We start from the raw sequence: 16,590 nt of genomic DNA, 5'->3' as shown, positions 1-16,590 counted from the left end.
AAGCTGCAATTGTCCTTGCACAGGCAGCTCTGCCCAGCTGCCCAGGGAAGGATGAGCAGCACAAAAGGGGATGAAAAACAGGTTTTGCCCCAAACACAAGAAAGGCCACGCTCCCCTTACCCCCTCCGAGACCTCCTGATGCTTCCTTACACTTGGCTTTGGAGGGAGAATATGAGCATGCAGAAGATGCCCCCTCTCATTCAGGCCATGCTGGGGACCAGCACGGAGGCAGCTTCTGAAACACGGAGGCACTGGGTGGGGAGCAGGCAGGACCCGGCTCCCCAGGGTGCTGGGATGCGGGGTCCAGCCGGATCCTGCATCGCAAGTGATGGAGGGATGGGGCCACTTCACCCCGCTGAGAGGATGGGAGCGAGCTCGGTCCTGAGCGCACACATGGAGCATCCTGAGGGCACGCTGCACACCCCCGACACCCCCCCCCCCCCCCCAAGCAGGCGGGGAGGGGATGGCCCCGCTCACACGTCGGAGGTCCGGATGCTTTCATCATCCAGGTCGAAGGCAAAGGGCTTCTCCTTGAGCTGCTGCGGCTCCGACTTGTGCCGCACGCGGGTGCCCGGCGCGGCTCCGGCATCGCGCTCCGGGAGGACCGGTGTGAAGAGCGAGTCCCGGAGCACCTCCGCCTGCTTCCCCGGCACCGGTGTCCAGGGCTGCCAGGAGGAGCTGGCGGGGGCCCGGCACAGCGCCCTCCTCTCCTCCGCCACCGGCCTCTGCTGGGATTGGGATGAGGAGCCCCCGGGTCTCCCCATGGATGTGGATCGCATGAAGGACATCTCCTGCAAGGACACAGGTGGGTTTGTGCGTGCGGTGCAGGGAGCTGTTTGGGGACCAGCACCAGGCCCTTTACACATTGAAAGGGGATAACATAGCCCTAAGCAAGCTGGGAGTTTGAACTAAAACAGCTTTTTGCCATCAGTCGGGGTCTTGCTTGTGCCTCAGTGCAGAGCAGGGATTGTGCCAGTCCTGTTCAATGGGAGATTTTCACTTTTCCAAGGAAATGAACACAGAGAGGGCAGGGATCTCCTCCTGGAAGCGGGTACCCGAGCACTAGCACCATCCACTAAGTAAGTGTCTCCTACATTGGCATGATCCTCATTTGGCACTGCACATGAAGCAGAAGGGATGTGACCTACCCTGGGGCGGGTTTTCAGCGCCTGGACTGCCCCTGTGATAGCTCGGATCCAGCTGTGCATGTCCTCAGGGCTGTCTGCCTGCAAAACACACCAGCCCCAGTGAGGCTTTGCCTCCCTGCAAGCCCCCAGTGCCACCGGGCCTGATCCCCACCACATGGACCCCTAGATGTATCCAAGCTTAAACATCACCACAACACCCCATCTTCCCCTGTAGAACAAGGGCCACTCTCCACATCACAGCATTTTCATATCAGGAATAGATAAAGCAGTTAAGGGACAAGAACTGGGGTGTTACCAACTGGGTCTGTGTCTGCCATGAGCCCCGTGCACACGGGCACCTGCATCCACAGCATCGCACATCGGCTGTTCTTTGGGTACCGAGCACGCAGCATCCCCAGCGTGCTGCTGCCTCCAGCAATGCAAGAGAGTGGGCAAAACCTGCTCGTTGGATCTCCCTGTGCTGGGCTCTGCTTTTCCTGCTCACACAAATCGCTGCTGGTATAAATAAGCCCAAGGGGAGAAGTGAAACCACGCAGCTCTGGGTGAAGATGCCACAGCCTCATCTGGTGTTTGGGGGTAAGAGGCTGCTGGGGAATGGCCCCTCTGCAGCAGCACAGGCTGGGGAGAGCAAAGCTTAATGCCCAGAGACACAACTGCCCCGGTGCTCACCTGGATGTAGAAGGTCCTGGAGGTTGTGATGATTTCAAAGAGGTTGTCTCGCATCAGGAGGTCGCTAGGGGCAGAAAGAGACAATCACTGCCCAGAAACCATTGTGGATGGAAAGTGATTGGGTTTATCCAAGGGGAAACCTTGGATCTCAGTGGGGTTTTGGGAAGACTCCAGCTCCCCACAGACCTTCAGCTACACACACACCCCAACTTCTGCTGCCTGCAGGTAACCCCCCCCTCCAGACCCAGGGCTCCAGCAGGGCAACACAAAGAGCATTACCCAGACTTGACCAGGCACTCATGGGTCTTGCAAACATCCTTCAGGAGAATGGAACGCAAGGGCTCCTTGTCCTGCGGAGGCAAGAGGAGATGCTGATGGGCTTGGCTGGCCTGGGACGTGCCCCTGCGGAGCATCCCGGGCTGCTCACCTGCTCACACTTGTAGTAACTGATGGAAAACTCATCCAGAACAAAGTAACGGCGCTTCCAGCTCTTCCTCTGGATAAAAGAGGAGGAAACCGCTCAGTGCTGAGCTCCACACCGCCTGCTCCTGCATCCGGAGCATCCCCGCAGCATCCCCGCAGCATCCCCAGAGCATCCCCGCAGCATCCCCAGAGCATCCCCGCAGCATCCCCAGAGCATCCCCGCAGCATCCCCGCAGCATCCCCAGAGCATCCCCGCAGCATCCCTGCAGCATCCCCAGAGCATCCCCACAGCATCCCCAGAGCATCCCCGCAGCATCCCCAGAGCATCCCCAGAGCATCCCCGCAGCATCCCCAGAGCATCCCCGCAGCATCCCCGCAGCATCCCCAGAGCATCCCCAGAGCATCCCCGCAGCATCCCCAGAGCATCCCCGCAGCATTCCCGCAGCATCCCCAGAGCATCCCCGCAGCATCCCCAGAGCATCCCCGCAGCATCCCCGCAGCATCCCCGCAGCATCCCCAGAGCATCCCCAGAGCATCCCCGCAGCATCCCCAGAGCATCCCCAGAGCATCCCCGCAGCATCCCCAGAGCATCCCCAGAGCATCCCCGCAGCATCCCCACAGCATCCCCAGAGCATCCCCGCAGCATCCCCACAGCATCCCCAGAGCATCCCCAGAGCATCCCCGCAGCATCCCCAGAGCATCCCCGCAGCATCCCCGCAGCATCCCCAGAGCATCCCCGCAGCATCCCCAGCATCCCCGCAGCATCCCCGCAGCATCCCCAGAGCATCCCCGCAGCATCCCCGCAGCATCCCCGCAGCATCCCCGCAGCATCCCCAGAGCATCCCCGCAGCATCCCTGCAGCATCCCCAGCCTAAAGGGATGCAGGAAGCCCAGAGCCCCCCCCTCGATCTGCACCCCAGCACTCACCACGTTCCCCTGCTTCACGCAGTAGCCACTCTTGAGCGGGGGGGGCCCCGCCGGTGCCTTGCTGGCTGAGGGGGGGACGTAGCTCTGCGAGCGCCGCAGCAGCGGGTGCGTGGCCACATCACCGCCGTCCCCTGCGTCCCCCCCGTTCTGGAACAGAGCACACAGTCAATGGGGACAGCAGGGAGAGGGGGGGTCCCTGCTAGGATGGAGGGAAGAGCAGCAGCGAGCGCTGAGCCATGGGCTGGTTGCAATGCCTGGGTGATGAAGCAGAGCTGATGTCTCGCTGCATGCAGGCTGCTTGCTGCCCAGAGGGCTGCTCGCTACCCAGAGGGCTGCTCACCCTTTTGGTGCCCACGTGTTAAAAGCAACGTGAAGAAGTTGGAAAGGTGATAAGAGAAGTGATTTGAGGGCTGCAGAAAACCCCTTGCAGCAGTGGGGTTAAAGGATATCCCTTCGCTACCCGGCTTATCCCACACTGAGAGGTCAAGCCACTGCAGCACAGACCTTCTAGGGGATACAAGGCACAAGGAGCTCCTTCATCCCGCAATGGGAGGCAGAGCAAAGGAAGCTGGAGCTGGACAAATCCAGGTTAGAAATCAGGGATGCTTTCCAGCCAGACAAGGGGATGTATCATGGGAATACACTCAGGAAAGCCATGAACTCTCCACAATTCCACAGCCAAATCCTCCCAGAAGAGCCTGGGATGGCTGGAGTTCAGGCAGAAAACCTGACCTTCCTCTACCTGCAAGCTGTCTGTGCAGAGGGACACATGGCCATGTGCCCAGCACTCATCCCCGGGCTCACCCCCAGCACATGCCAAGGGCCAGATCCTGCTCTCAACATCACCCCTGGCTCCTCCATGCTGTCCCTGGTAGTGCCCTCCCTTTCCCTTTGGCAGTGCAGAGGATGGTTGAGATAAAGCACGTGTCCAAAGGCAGATCTGGTGCAATGGGGATGGTTACACCCAGGATGGAGGGATGCTGCTGGCGGGTCCAGCAGTGATGACCCCTTGGGAAAGAGAGGAATTGTGTGAGGATGGAGCTGGAGCTGCTGTGGAGGCAGCAGAGTCAAGGCGGGAGGAAAGAGCAGCTTTAACCCACAGAGACAAAGAGGAAAAGTCCCAGAGCTGCTGCCAACCGTCTGCCGACAGCAGAAAACCACAGCCACCACCTCCTCCTCTGCTCTATTTTTAGTGCTGATAAGAGCTGAAGCGAGACCTGGAGCCAGATGGGTGCCCCTTTAAAGGTGGGAGACACCGACAGCCATGAAGGGAAGGGGACACACAAGGGATGGATCAGTCCCTTTGGCTTCGGGGTCCCTCTGCCCCAGGTGCCTCGATGGGGGATGTGGATGGGTCAGGATGATTTGGAGCCTCCTCCTCCTCACACCTCCTCATCTCCTCCCGCTTCAGAGCGGGACAAAGGGTGCTAAGTGCAGCTATTTATACAGCCCTGAGCAGTGGCGAAGGGTTTGCAGGCACCAAGCTGGCTGCCAGAAATGCAAGTGCAAACCAAGAGCCCAAACCAGCATCACGGAAAGGTTTGGGTTGGAAAGGACCTTGAGATCACCCCGTTCCAACCCCCTGCCATGGGCAGGGACGCCTCACACTAGACCATGTCACCCAATCTGGCCTTGAACACTGTCAGGGATGGAGCATTCATAGCTTCTCTGGGCACCTTGTGCCAGTGCCTGTAACAGGGAAGAGCTTATATCCTTATCTCCAACCTGAACTTCCCCTGTTTCAGTCTGAACCCATCACCCCTTGTCCCATCACTCCAGTCCCTGATGAAGAGCCCCTCTCCAGCATCCTTTCATGCTCATTCCCTTAGGAGTGGGGCTCTTAAAGCACAGAGAACAGAGAGACCAAAGCAGGGCGCTGGCACCACAGGGATTTCAGCCCTGGGATGGGGATCCTGGCTGCTCACCTGGTTGATGGAGATGGGGGTGTGGACCACCACCCCCCCGATGATCTCAGTTTTGTAGGCGACCTGCGGCTTCCTCTCCTGCGCCTGCGGCACCACAGGAGGCTTCCTGATCTCTGTGGCCGCTGGGATGCTACCACCCTTTGGCACCTATTGGAGAAGGAAAGGGGTGAAAGGCGCCGCTGTGACCATCACCTCCATCCTCCCCAGTGAAGCAGTAAAACCCACTCCATGAACAAGCCACCCCAATTAGGGCAGGTGTGGTCGGCAGGAGGCAAAGATGGGAGATGAGGTGTGAGAACCAGGGAGCATCACCTCACATGAGCGCAGCTCAACGCCTTTGTGGGACACTTGCTCCTTTAATTGCCCTGCTCTAATTACAGCCTGGCTGAGCTGCAGCGCCTGCAGGGGGTTCACACACTGAATCCTGTGTTTCCTGAGCCCATGCACTCAGCTTGGTGCTGAGGTTGTGGCATTTAATGTTATTTGAGGACCAAAGAAGCAAAGAGAAGCCAGGTCTGCTCTTGCACGTTGGTTTCCCCACTGCGACTGCACCGCAGTGATTTTAAACTAAGAAAGAAGTTTAGGATAGGGCCTGATCCTCAATTGTTTGCCATGATTTTTCCTTACAGTTTACAAGCCACGCTTCAGTGCATGGTCTCATAAACCCCTGCTAGCATTAAGCACGGCAATACTGCTAACTGCAGTCACACAGATGCCTGCAGCACCCCAATCTTTCCCCAGGAACAACCCCCCCATACCCCAGTGTCTACAGCCGAGCATCACACTCGGATGGGGCTGCTCCTGCTGCATGGGAATGGGATCCCCATCGCCAGGAGCAGCAGGTGGCTGAGGAGCGCTGGTACCGGGTCAGTGACCATGAATTCATGGTTCTATGAACACAGCAGTAAACGAGAGGAGATTGAGGACGAGCTTGCGTGGATGCAGGCACCGTGATGCCCGGGCAGCGCAGGGCATTGGCTGCAGCTCATCACAACCTCCCGTGACCCAGAAAGAGTGAAAATGGAGTAAATAAACGAGTGGAGCGCAAGGAAGATGCCCTTGGAGTGGGTTACAATCCCTCCAACAGGAGGGAAACGGCCCTGGAGCAGGTGGGATGGGGATGGCTCCAGCAGGACCTTCCCCATGGAACAAGCCACTGTCCCCTGCCCCAGCAGCTGAGCAGGGAGGCTGAATACAGGAGCAAGCAGCAGCAAAGTAAACCCCAACCAGGAGGATCCCTAGGGATGGGGCGGGGGGAACATCCCCTGTTTGAGAGGGGGTCACAATGAGGATCCTAGAACCTAACCCTGCCCTGGTGCAGCTTGAGGCTGTTACCGCAGCAGGCTCTGACCCAGGGGCCCATCAAGGCAGGAGCCAGCAGCGTCAGCTGGAGCAGAACCCAACGCACCGTGATCTTACTGGCCCTGTTCAGAGCCTCCACCCAGTCCTGCAGGTCCTGCTGGTCACTGGCTTGCAGGAAGTAGCGCTGGGATAAGGCGTTGATAACTACGGAGAGAGGAGCCAGGGAATCCAGAGCTTTGCATCATTAAACACAACAAACAGCGAATCAAAGAGCTCCTCCCAGCTCCGTTCCCATTTGCAGGTATCAGTCCCAAGCTCTCGCATGGAACTCTTCATCTCGGGCTATATCCCTTGTGGGGAAGTGTTGCAAAGGCAACGCTGTTCCCTTGGGACAAGTAGGTGCTTGTGCTGTCGTTGCTGGTACTTTAAACCCAGGTTCACGGCTCATACACGCAGCGCAGGGTTGGATGGGATACAACACCCCAGTCCCATGCACCAACAAGAACAGGAGCTTATGCAGGCATTAGAAAGGAGAAGAACCCTGTACTGCACATGGGGCACATGGAAGGGGTTGGGAAGCACAGCAGAGGCAGGGAACCACCGCAAAGGGGGGACCCTCAGGGTCCTGCCTCCCCCACTGAACAGGGGGGTCACAGTGACAGGACCAAATGGGAGCATCCCCCTCCCTTCCTGACCATTGCTGGCAGGTCCCATGGGCATAGGGAGGGCTCCGGAGGGGGGGGGCACCCATAACACAGCACCCACCGGGGTCCCCTCACTCACCAAAGCAGAACGGGGTTTTGGGCTTCTGTTTCGGGGTGGCGATGCTGACCTGCAGCAGAGCACAGGGAGGAAAACACTAAAGGTGATGGAACGTGATGGGAGAGCCAGGTGCTTCCATCCCCATCCCTGGGATGGAGGGGAAGCCGCTGCTCCCCGAGCTCCAAGCCAGGCCACGCTTCCCATTCCCCCAGCAATGAGCATGGAGCCAGGGGAAGTGCAATGAGGAGCTGAGGCAGCTAAAGCACAACCCAGCCTCGAGTTTGTGCCCGAAACCTTGTCCTGCAGCAACTTCCATTTAGCCCAAAACGTATGGAATTTGTGAGCCAAACGGGGAAGGTTCAGCTCTGGCGTTGCTTCATCTGTGCTTAATTTATAGGGCATGATTCAGCAGGAGCAGGGAGATCTGCCCCATGCTCCATCCGGCTCCGGAGGGAGCTGAGCCCGCATCCCTGCATCTCAGTCACCAATAGGTTCTTACCTATTGCACTTTACCTGCCTCCCCGTGGAAGCTGGATAATGCCATTAAGACACTCAAAGAGCTTCCCAAAGGAACTCATCCTTCAGGATGCTGCCCTTTAGCACTCAGGCTCCCATCGCAGGAGCAGGACGAGCCGCTGCCTCTCCCGGGATAGCCGCACGGATACAGGGACAACAGGGACATTACCTTGGAGATGTAGGTGAGCTGCAGGGAGCCGACAGCTCCCGCGCCGACGGCCAGGTTCTGCAAGGCAACAGGAGTTAAATGACAGGGAGAAGGTACAAGGGTGCGGGCTACCCATCAGCATCCCTGCAGGCATCTCCCCTTCCCTTTAGTGAGCAACCCACGGCGCGATGCTCCTCAGGAACGCTGCTGCCAGCCCTGGCAAGCACTGGGGCAGCTCCAGATGCTGGGCACAACAAGCACTGATTCCATCCCCACCAAGCACCCAGCTCCCAGTCCGATGCCTGCAGCACGACAGCGCTTCCATAGGTGACGAGGAAAACCCCTTCTCTTTCTTGTGACCACAGCATCCTTTCTTGTAAGCACAGCACGCACGGATGCGGAGCTGGGAGCAGCACGGGTGCGTACCTGGGGGTTGTCCATGTACCACAGGAGGCAGTTGGCCTGGGTGTCCAAGATGAAATACCTGCGCAGGAACTTGCCACAGGTCTCATTCTCTTCAATGTCCAGGAAGCCGCAGATACGGTTCTGCCGGTCCAGGTACGGCATTCCGGGCTCCTTCTCACATCACCCTGCGGAGCAGGGACAGCGAGAGGTGGGTGCTCTGCTCCATAGGGAGCCATCCCAATTGGTATTGATGCAATGAGATGGATGCAGCCAAGCTAACAAGAGGGAGAGGGCAGGGATAACCTGCCAAGGGTTATCCTTACTTGCCTGCCCTTGCTGAAAACCGAGGCATCTCCAGAACCCCATAGAAATGAGCATCAGTCCCCAGCCCCACATGAGGCTCAAAGGAGGAGCTGGGGTTTCCCTCCTCTGCCTCACATCCCATTGCAGGTCCCACTTCCCAGCCTTGCCCAAACCTCCGGTTGCCTCTCCCCATCCTCCTGGATTAACACACGGGAAGCAAAGCCAAACTGCTACCGCTGCACGCTGCTCCATGGGGACGCTGCCAAGCACAAGCGTCACCCAGTGTGACAAGGAGGGTGCAGCGTTCCGGCCCCAGGGCATGGAGCAGGACCAGAAGAGCCCAGCCAGGAGCTCCAGGCCTTGGGAATACCGGGAGGTGCAGATGGACTCGATCCCAGCACCACAGCTGCTGTGATGTGCCGGGGCAATGACAAGTTGCAGCCCCATCACAGCAATGTCCGCATCCCACCGAGCTGCCCTCCGATTGCTCGGCAGCGTGGGGCACCCCACAAAGCAGCCACAAAGGGTTGGATGTGAGACCCCAGGTCCCTGGGAATCATAACGGAATCCCAGTGGATGCAGTGCCAGAGAGAGCCCAGGAAATGGGGAGCAATCTGCAGCTCCGGGCAGCAAATCCATGCAGCCGGGATGCTGAGTGAGCAGCAAAACAATGCCCCATCGCCATGGGGCTGTGCCACCGGCTCTGTGCACCAGTGCTGCCCAGCCATGGGACAGGAGCCCCTGGGCACAGCATCCTGCCATAGGGCTGCCTAGGAATGGGGTCTCTGCACCATCACCATGGTGGGGATGGAGGCAGCGGTGACCAAGAGCGAGCCAACCCCAGCGTGGTGTCTCTGATAGAAGAGGGGGGGCTCATGCAGGTGCCCAGAGCAGAAGCTGCACAAATAGAAGATGTCATGCAGAAAAAGGAGGAAATAGCGTTCTTGAGCTGCAGTGGAGAGGGGCCCTGAGAGGCGAGCGTTGTGCAAGAGCTGCGGTGCAGCTCGAAGGTAGAGGTGGCAGCAAACAAGGCAACCTGGTGGCAGGATCAGCCTTGATCACCCGCCTGACAGAGATGGGTATCAGGGCTTTGCAAAGAGGGAAATGGTGCTGCTGCAGTGGAGGAGACTGCTCCGAAGCAACCCGTTTGTCCCGATGCAAAGGGTTATGGGGGCACTTCCCATTTCACTGCTTTTTGGGGGGATTATTTGGGGTGGGAGTTCGCAGAAGCAGATTCCCCAATGCCTCAAATTCTCTCTTCCTGCTGCTAATAAGAATCCAGGGATTCCTGCTATTGAGAGGGATAAGGAAGAGCGAGGAGTCCCCAGCCCCTTGGGGCAGCAGTGCTGGATCCATAGGACACCTCCTGACTGTCCCAACCTTCCCCTCTTCCCTTTCCCAACAGGTCAGCCCATGAACCAGCTTCATCCCCTGTGACACATGATGGACACTGCACCGGCAGCAGTGATTTATGGATGATGTCCATGCCTGATTCAATGGGATCTTGCAGGACTCGGAAGCAATTCTGACTTCCCAGCTTTGTCCCACCAAAAAGCACAACCCTTTTCAGGCTCTGTTAATGGAATGACGGGAGAAATAAGGCTGTGGAAGAAGGCTTATGGCAGAAATACCCTCCTCCCGAGATACAGGGAAGGGCTTCCCAGCTGGCTCAAAGACCTCGTGTGCAGCCACACAGCCAGACTTTCCAGGAAGCTTCCCCCCCTCCATCACCCCCTGCTCCCGGCATTCCCAGCACAGCCATGGGAGCACGACCCAGGGACACCCTGCAGCAGCAATGGAACCGGAGACCTGACATTGAGATGCCAGAGGCATCTCCTGAGCACCTCATCCACAGCACCTGCAAGCATCCTCCTCCTCCTCCTCTCCCAGACCTGTGCAGGATCCCCCCCCGCCCGTTACATGGGGGCTTCTGGCTGCCCCACACACAGCTCCAAGCCGGCCCCAGCCGTGCAGGGCGATGCCTGCGAGCCGCAGCGGTTGCACCACAACTTCCTTTTACCTGGTCTTGCAAAGAGCTCGCCCTGCCGACGTCTATCCGGCGGCTGACACAGCCAGACGGTGCAGGCAGAGAGCCCAGCCACCGACTCCAGCCTTAAAACCAAGTAACGAACCTGTTGAAGGCAAGCTGGGAGCAGCCGGGATGCGCTTCCTCATCCCACCACAGAGACACAGCCCGGGGAACGCGCTCCCAACAACTGCAGCTCCCGCATCCTCCCTGTGCTTGCTGCCGACCCAAAGCGGGGATCAGCGGGCGCAGCACCCGCAAGGACCCCGCTCCCAAACTCGCCACCTCCCGCTCTTGCCATCCTCCACGCCACCAAAGCACCTCGGAGGTGTCCCCGTCGTCCCCCAGCCACGACAACCGGGATGCATCCAGCGCCGGGACCGCATCCCCGCACCCATGGACCAGCCCGACGCGGGGCCGCATCCCCGCCCGCTCCCGCCGCCGTCGGGCACCGAACCCTTCGGAAGCCCCTTGTGGTGCGGATGGGGCCGCACCGGGCCCCCGCCGCTGGGGACGGGAGGGAGCCCGCACTCACCCCGCGGCTCCCTGCGCTGCGGGGCCGGGCGGCGGAGGGTGGCTCCCGGCGCCGCTTCTTTCCGGGTTAATTACGTCTGCCATGAGCAAACCCGGCCCCGGATGTGAGTGCGGGGCGCGGGGCGGCTCCGCGCCCGCGTCCCGTCCGCCCCTCACCGCACCTGGGGAGCCACCGGCTCGGTCCGAGCCCTCCCCGGCCCCGGTACCCGCTGCGGAGCGGGGATGGGGTCAGCCCGGCCCTGGGTTCGGGTCCCCGTCGTCCCCCTCTCCTTTCATACAAATCCCCCACACACCCGACCGAAAATCGCTCCGTAAATCAACGCTCTCCAAACGCCTCCTGCTCCGCACCGGGATGCGCTCCCGGCCGAGCCCTTGAGGGCAGGATCCAGCCCAGCGAGCAGCATCGAGTGCATTCCCATGCAGGAGCAGCGCTGGGGTCCTGGCCGAGTCGGTCCTCACCGTGACACGGAGCCCCGGGGCTTCCAAAGCCTCTGGGGCATCGTTATGGGTTTACAAACGCCACTATGTTATGGACATCAAACACAGCAGCGTTTGGGGTAATAGGGGCAGGGGAGCATGTGCCATGGGCTGGGGGCGATCATCACCAGTTTTCATAGAGTGAATGGGGTTGGAAGGGACCTTCAAGCTCATCCAGTTCCATCATTGTCAGTCAACCATCTAATTCCATCACCCACACCCCAAAGGTCCCGATGGGGTGATGCAGTCACAGAGCGTTAGTGATGCCCCTCCGGGTACCAGCTCTGCAGAGTCCCCATCTAGAGACTGTCACCAGCTTTGCTCCTCTCCATGCAGTACAAGCGACCCCAGCACCCAGCTCTGTGCCCCTCACTGCTGACACATCAGGGGGTCTCTCCTTCCATGTCAAGACCAGATTCCATGCATTTGAAGGTTGTTTTCCCCCATGAGCATTCAGCACTCGCTGCACATCACCTCCTGTCAACGCATTGCCTCAACCCCCAGCATTTCCTATGGCCTGGGTCACTTTTAGAGCAGAGCTTTCCTCCCTCCCCTCTCATGGCACACGAGATTGCCCAACCGCTGCTGCCGGCACCATGTGTGTTCATGCCTGTGTGACTGCTCCTGGCCCGTGGCAATGAAACCACAGCAGAGAGCAGCCTCCTGCCCATCACAGACACAAGGGCTCTGTTGTGAGAGGCTCTCAGTGCACACTGCATGGGGATGAGCAGCTCAATGTGGGGCCCTGCAGGAGCATCGCTTGCTGCTGGAGCTCAGGGTGGATTTGGGGAGGAGGAAACCCCCCCCTTACATGCACGGGAAGGGCCCAGCTTTCTCTTTGGAGCTGCATCTGGCCCCAAAGCACTATCTCCTAGCATGGGTGAAACCAATCATGGTGCTGCAGACAGCAAGCTGCTCTAGTGGAAGGTGTCCCTGCCCGTGGCAGGGGTTGGAGCTGGATGAGCTTTAAGGTCCCTTCCATTCTGTAGCTCTGATTGTTCACAGGGGTTATTTTTCCCAGCGGGATGCTGGCAGAGCCGCATCAATCCCTCAGCCCAGCCCAAACGGCATCATTTATCCGTTACATCAGGAGGAAAGCAGCCCTGAGCTCCCTCTGCATCTCCTCCCAAAGAGCCCCAATGGGATCACACATAACCCGAGCCGAGACACCCAGGGTGGCTCCAGCCTGAATGCTCCTTTGCTGTGTGTGATGGCAGGATTTGGCCTTGCCCCCCGCATACCTCCTAAGGGAAAGATCACCCCTCAATGCAGCTGGGCATTGTTCCTTGCACTCCCCATGCATACCCTAAAGCCCATCCTCACCCAGCTGCACACATTGGTGGGGCTGGAGCGTGAGCTCCTATAGAGCTTTTGAAGGTGCTATAAGGGGAGCAAAACCTGAAGCATGAAGAACCACCCGCTAAGGAAGCACAGGCCACAGCACCTGGGTCATACTTAGAGCAGATCACATCACCCACCCCGAGCGCATCTTCCTCTTCCCCTTCCCGCTGCTCCCGGCATTCCACACTGGAATGAGCTCCCCAGCCTTGCCCTGTCTCCCCCTTCCTCATCCCTGCCTGCTAAACTGTTCCACAGGGTATTTTTATACCAGGGCATCTCTCGCAGCCCTTGTGACTGGCACCAGGGCTGCAGCAGCACCGTGTCCTACGCAGTCACACGGCAGCTAGTCACACTGCAGCTCCTCCTTCATCCCAGGAGCCTTTCCATTCGCCTCCCACCTTTCCCAATGGGTTTTGCTGCTGTAGCCTGTAGAGGGGTGCAAGAACCCCCTTGAACTCACAGGGACACCCCATTAGCACACATAGGGCATTCCTGGAGCAGGGCATGCCTCTACACCACAACCTTCGGATCCCACCAGCATCCTTCATGCTCCCAGGGGAAGAAGCAGGCACAGAGCAGCTTTACCCTCCCCTCTTGTGTTATCCCTCCTGCTTGGGGTTAACCCTCACAGGGCTCCATAGCCGTGCTCTCCAGGGCTTCCCACCCCGCAGCAAGCACTCACCCAGGGCTCTGTCCCGGCAGCATCCCGCAGCAGGGAGCTCCGTGGTTGGAGCTGAGCGTGCCGGATCCCTGCTCCTCTGTTCGGACTTGCCCCTGCTCGGTTTCAGTACCTGTTCCCTTTTTGCTCGTCTTATGACTAAGGGAAACTCCCACAGGTTGGCTGGGCTTCCAGGCGGCGCTTTGCTGCTCGCACTGAGCTGCATTCCTTGCACTCACATCCCTGCCCTCCTCTCCATGCTCCATCCTTCCCCTTCATCGTCCCCTTTCCTTTCCTCCTCAGTCTCGTCCCCTCACTTTCACCATTCTCCTTTACTCTCTGTGAGCACTGGGAGCTTTGTTCTTATCCCAGTGGGAATACCCCAGCATCCTGCACCCTCCCCAGCGCTTCACCTCCTCCATACCCCAACCAGCACTGCCTTTCTTCTCCTTAAACTGCAATTCCTCCCATGCCAGGCCCCTTTGCCTGCATTAGACCAGCCCTAGGAGGGCTCTGGGCTGCAAGAGGGCTTCTATATGGGCTCACTTTAGGAGGTAATGATGATGGGCAGCTGTGGAGCACACCCAGGAGGGGTTTGGAGGCAAAGCCTGCTGAAAAGAGAGAATGAAGATCTCCCTGGGGGTGTCACTTTGATCCCTTTGTGGCCGGGTCGGATGGGGCTTGGAGCAATCTTAATGGAAGGCGTGGAACTGGATGAGCTTTAAGGTCCCTTCCAACCCACCCCGTTCCCTGATCCCTGTAAATGAGGAGCAAAGGGGCTGCAAACACGGTTTTCAACTGCAGCTTTTATTGGTGCGATGGCAGCTCAGCCTCTCCATCCTTCACACACTCCAAACCCCGACCCGTGGCCCTAGGCTATGGCAACAAGCAGCTACCCCATCGCGGCCGCTCACACCCAGCTCAGCAGCAGCATCCCAGCCAGCGCAGCCACCAGCAGCCCATGGCGGGGCTTAGAGGGGCTCCCGGCCCCATTCTTGGAGCCCCGCTGCCCATTGCAGTCATCACTGAAGCAGCAGCGCAGGGTGGCCCCGCTGGAGCCGCCAGCACGAGCCTGGTCACAGAAGGCTTTGTAGGAGCACGACTTGATGATGCTGTCTGCAAGGAGAGGAGCACAGGGTTCAGGCACTGCCATGCATCCTCCCTGCTGCGTGGTCTTATATCCCTTTCCGACCCTAACTGTTGTGCTGGGGCAGGGAAGGGAAGGAAGAGCTGCATCCCAGCGCCGTTGCGATAGTGATGTGGAATCAAAGCACCCATAGCACTGCTGGGGGAGCCGAGGAGTGGTCCGGTGGCCAAGGGATGCCCCTGTGGTCACCCTGCTCATGGTCACGCAGCCCTGATGTGAAATAGGGACCTGGTATGTGTGAGAGTAGGAATAGCCCAGGCTGTGGAGTGAACCCAAGGAGGGAGGCTGGGGTTGGGAACAGTCCCTGTCTGTTCCCACATGGAAAACAAATGGAACGCTGTTCTGAATGGGAGCAGCGTCCCACAAAGGACTTTCCTCACACCAGCAAGGGGCTGTGAGTCCCCTCGGACCAAAAGGATGCTCCTGAGGACTAAAAACTTGGGAAACACAAATGGCTCATCCCTGCTTCACTGGGACAAGAGGAAACAGGCTCCCCCCCGTCCCCTGCTTCTCTTTGCCCTCTGGTCCTTCCCCAACCCGCCCAGGCACTTACTGGGCGCAGTGATTGTGGAGCAGGCATCAGCGTACTGGGGGCAGCTGTGGGAGCCCTGCTTGTTGCAGTCGTTCTCGTTGGATGCGACACATCTGTGGCATCTCAGCGCTTGAGCTGCGTGAAGATGGGGAGGAGGAAGAGGAGGATGAGGAGTGAGAGCAGCAGCAGCGGCATCCCGGAGCCCCCGTATCCGACCCATCTCTGGATGCTCCTCAAAGGAAGCCCCAGGCGTGTTAGACAATAGCCAGCCCCTGGGCTTGCAGTGCTGTGTGAGCCAGAGCTGATGACAGGGGTGAGAGCTCTTGGATCCTTTAGGAGAGGGAAGCACACAGCAGGAAGAGGTCCCTGCTCCGTTTAGGAACCAGTGGAGCCGTGGAAGCAATGGTGTCATTTAATGGTGTCATTTAATCACTTTCAATAACATAAGCGTTAAATTCCTGCAGGCAAAGCCGCCCCCAGCCCTAGATCTGAAGATCCTGCTCCTGCCTGAAACGAGGAATTCCTGGTTTTGATGGATATTCCCGCTGATGCTGAGAGTCAAACCTGGCCGCGCTTTGCTGGCTGAGCAGAGCCCTCTCGTGGCAAGAGGGGCTTGCGGGAGGCCGGAGCTCCCGCCTCCATCCCTTGGGAAAACCCATGGAAAACAGGGATTTCAGATGCCGTTAACTCACATTATTGACCCCTGGCTTCCCCAGCGGCATCGCTCGTAGCCCAAAACACCGTCATGGTTCATCTTTTCGTGTCCCAACCATCCCGACATTGCTCATGGCACAGCTCAAGCAGCATTGCCACCCTCCTGCCCTTTGAGATGCCTCTTTGTGGTTCCACCTTTGAGGAGCCGCATTTTGGTCCAGCAACAGCAGAAGCTGCTGCTCCTTGGCTCGGGTACCTCCTTGGCCCACCAGAGATGGAGACCAGGAAGCCCCACAGCCTTGGCTGGCAATGTGAAAAGCAGGATGCTCTTTTGGGTACCAACATCCCCCTGGAATGCCGGTTCTCTGCAGGGATGGGGGCACCCAGCAAGCAGAAGAGCAGTGTTTCTACAGCGATTCCCCCCCCCAACCCCAACCCCAGCACTGCCTTGGGCCGCAGGACACTTACTGTACCCAGCCAAGGATGTGACAAGGGCCAGGGCCAGGAGGGTCTTCAGGGCGGACATCCCGGCTGTGCGAGGCGCAGGGTGCTCAGCGTCTGTTTTGTCTTAAGGTCTCAGAGCTAATCTGCTTGGGCTATCGGATCACCGGGCTGGGGATAACGCACTTACTGCAGCCCCTGCCTAATGCCATCTTAGCCGGGGAGGACGGGACACGGATGCCAAGGGCATGG

The 16,590-nt window shown here is 58.9% G+C and overlaps 1 protein-coding gene across 2 annotated transcripts; it reads right to left on the bottom strand.

Moving 5' to 3' along the window:
• Positions 1-465: 465 nt before the first annotated feature.
• Positions 466-13,709, bottom strand: PLEKHA2 (pleckstrin homology domain containing A2). Of its 2 annotated transcripts, none has more exons than XM_057418118.1 (12): positions 13,589-13,709; positions 8,247-8,410; positions 7,842-7,898; positions 7,178-7,226; positions 6,501-6,598; positions 5,093-5,239; positions 3,168-3,314; positions 2,245-2,313; positions 2,097-2,167; positions 1,818-1,881; positions 1,149-1,226; positions 466-791 (listed from the first exon to the last, which is right to left on the bottom strand). In XM_057418118.1, the coding sequence occupies exons 2-12, from the start codon at positions 8,385-8,387 to the stop codon at positions 474-476; spliced, it is 1,239 nt and encodes a 412-aa protein (XP_057274101.1). In that variant the 5' UTR covers positions 8,388-8,410; positions 13,589-13,709; the 3' UTR covers positions 466-473. The 2 variants fall into 2 exon arrangements, with proteins under 2 accessions (XP_057274101.1, XP_057274102.1); XM_057418119.1 differs by lacking the exon at positions 13,589-13,709 and adding an exon at positions 10,549-10,619.
• Positions 13,710-16,590: the final 2,881 nt, after the last annotated feature.

The sequence above is a fragment of the Pezoporus wallicus genome, unplaced genomic scaffold (genome assembly GCF_028554395.1).
Source record: "Pezoporus wallicus isolate ANWC-B61680 ecotype Strahan unplaced genomic scaffold, APGP_CSIRO_Pwel_v1 contig_9913, whole genome shotgun sequence".
In the NCBI taxonomy this organism is placed as follows: Eukaryota; Metazoa; Chordata; class Aves; order Psittaciformes; family Psittacidae; genus Pezoporus; species Pezoporus wallicus.
The sequence above is the reverse complement of the archived record's forward strand: the minus strand, read 5'-3'. Positions and strand labels throughout refer to the sequence as shown.

What these genes read in the sequence shown, in the direction of transcription:
- PLEKHA2 (XM_057418118.1), bottom strand. Translation starts at nt 8,387, where the DNA reads ATGCCGTACCTGGACCGGCAGAACCGTATCTGCGGCTTCCTGGACATT. An exon ending in GCGTGAAGCAGGGGAACGTG is followed by an intron (nt 2,314 to 3,167) that starts GTGAGTGCTGGG and finishes TCTTTTATCCAG; the next exon opens with AGGAAGAGCTGGAAGCGCCG. An exon ending in CGCTGAAAACCCGCCCCAGG is followed by an intron (nt 792 to 1,148) that starts GTAGGTCACATC and finishes GTGTCCTTGCAG; the next exon opens with GAGATGTCCTTCATGCGATC.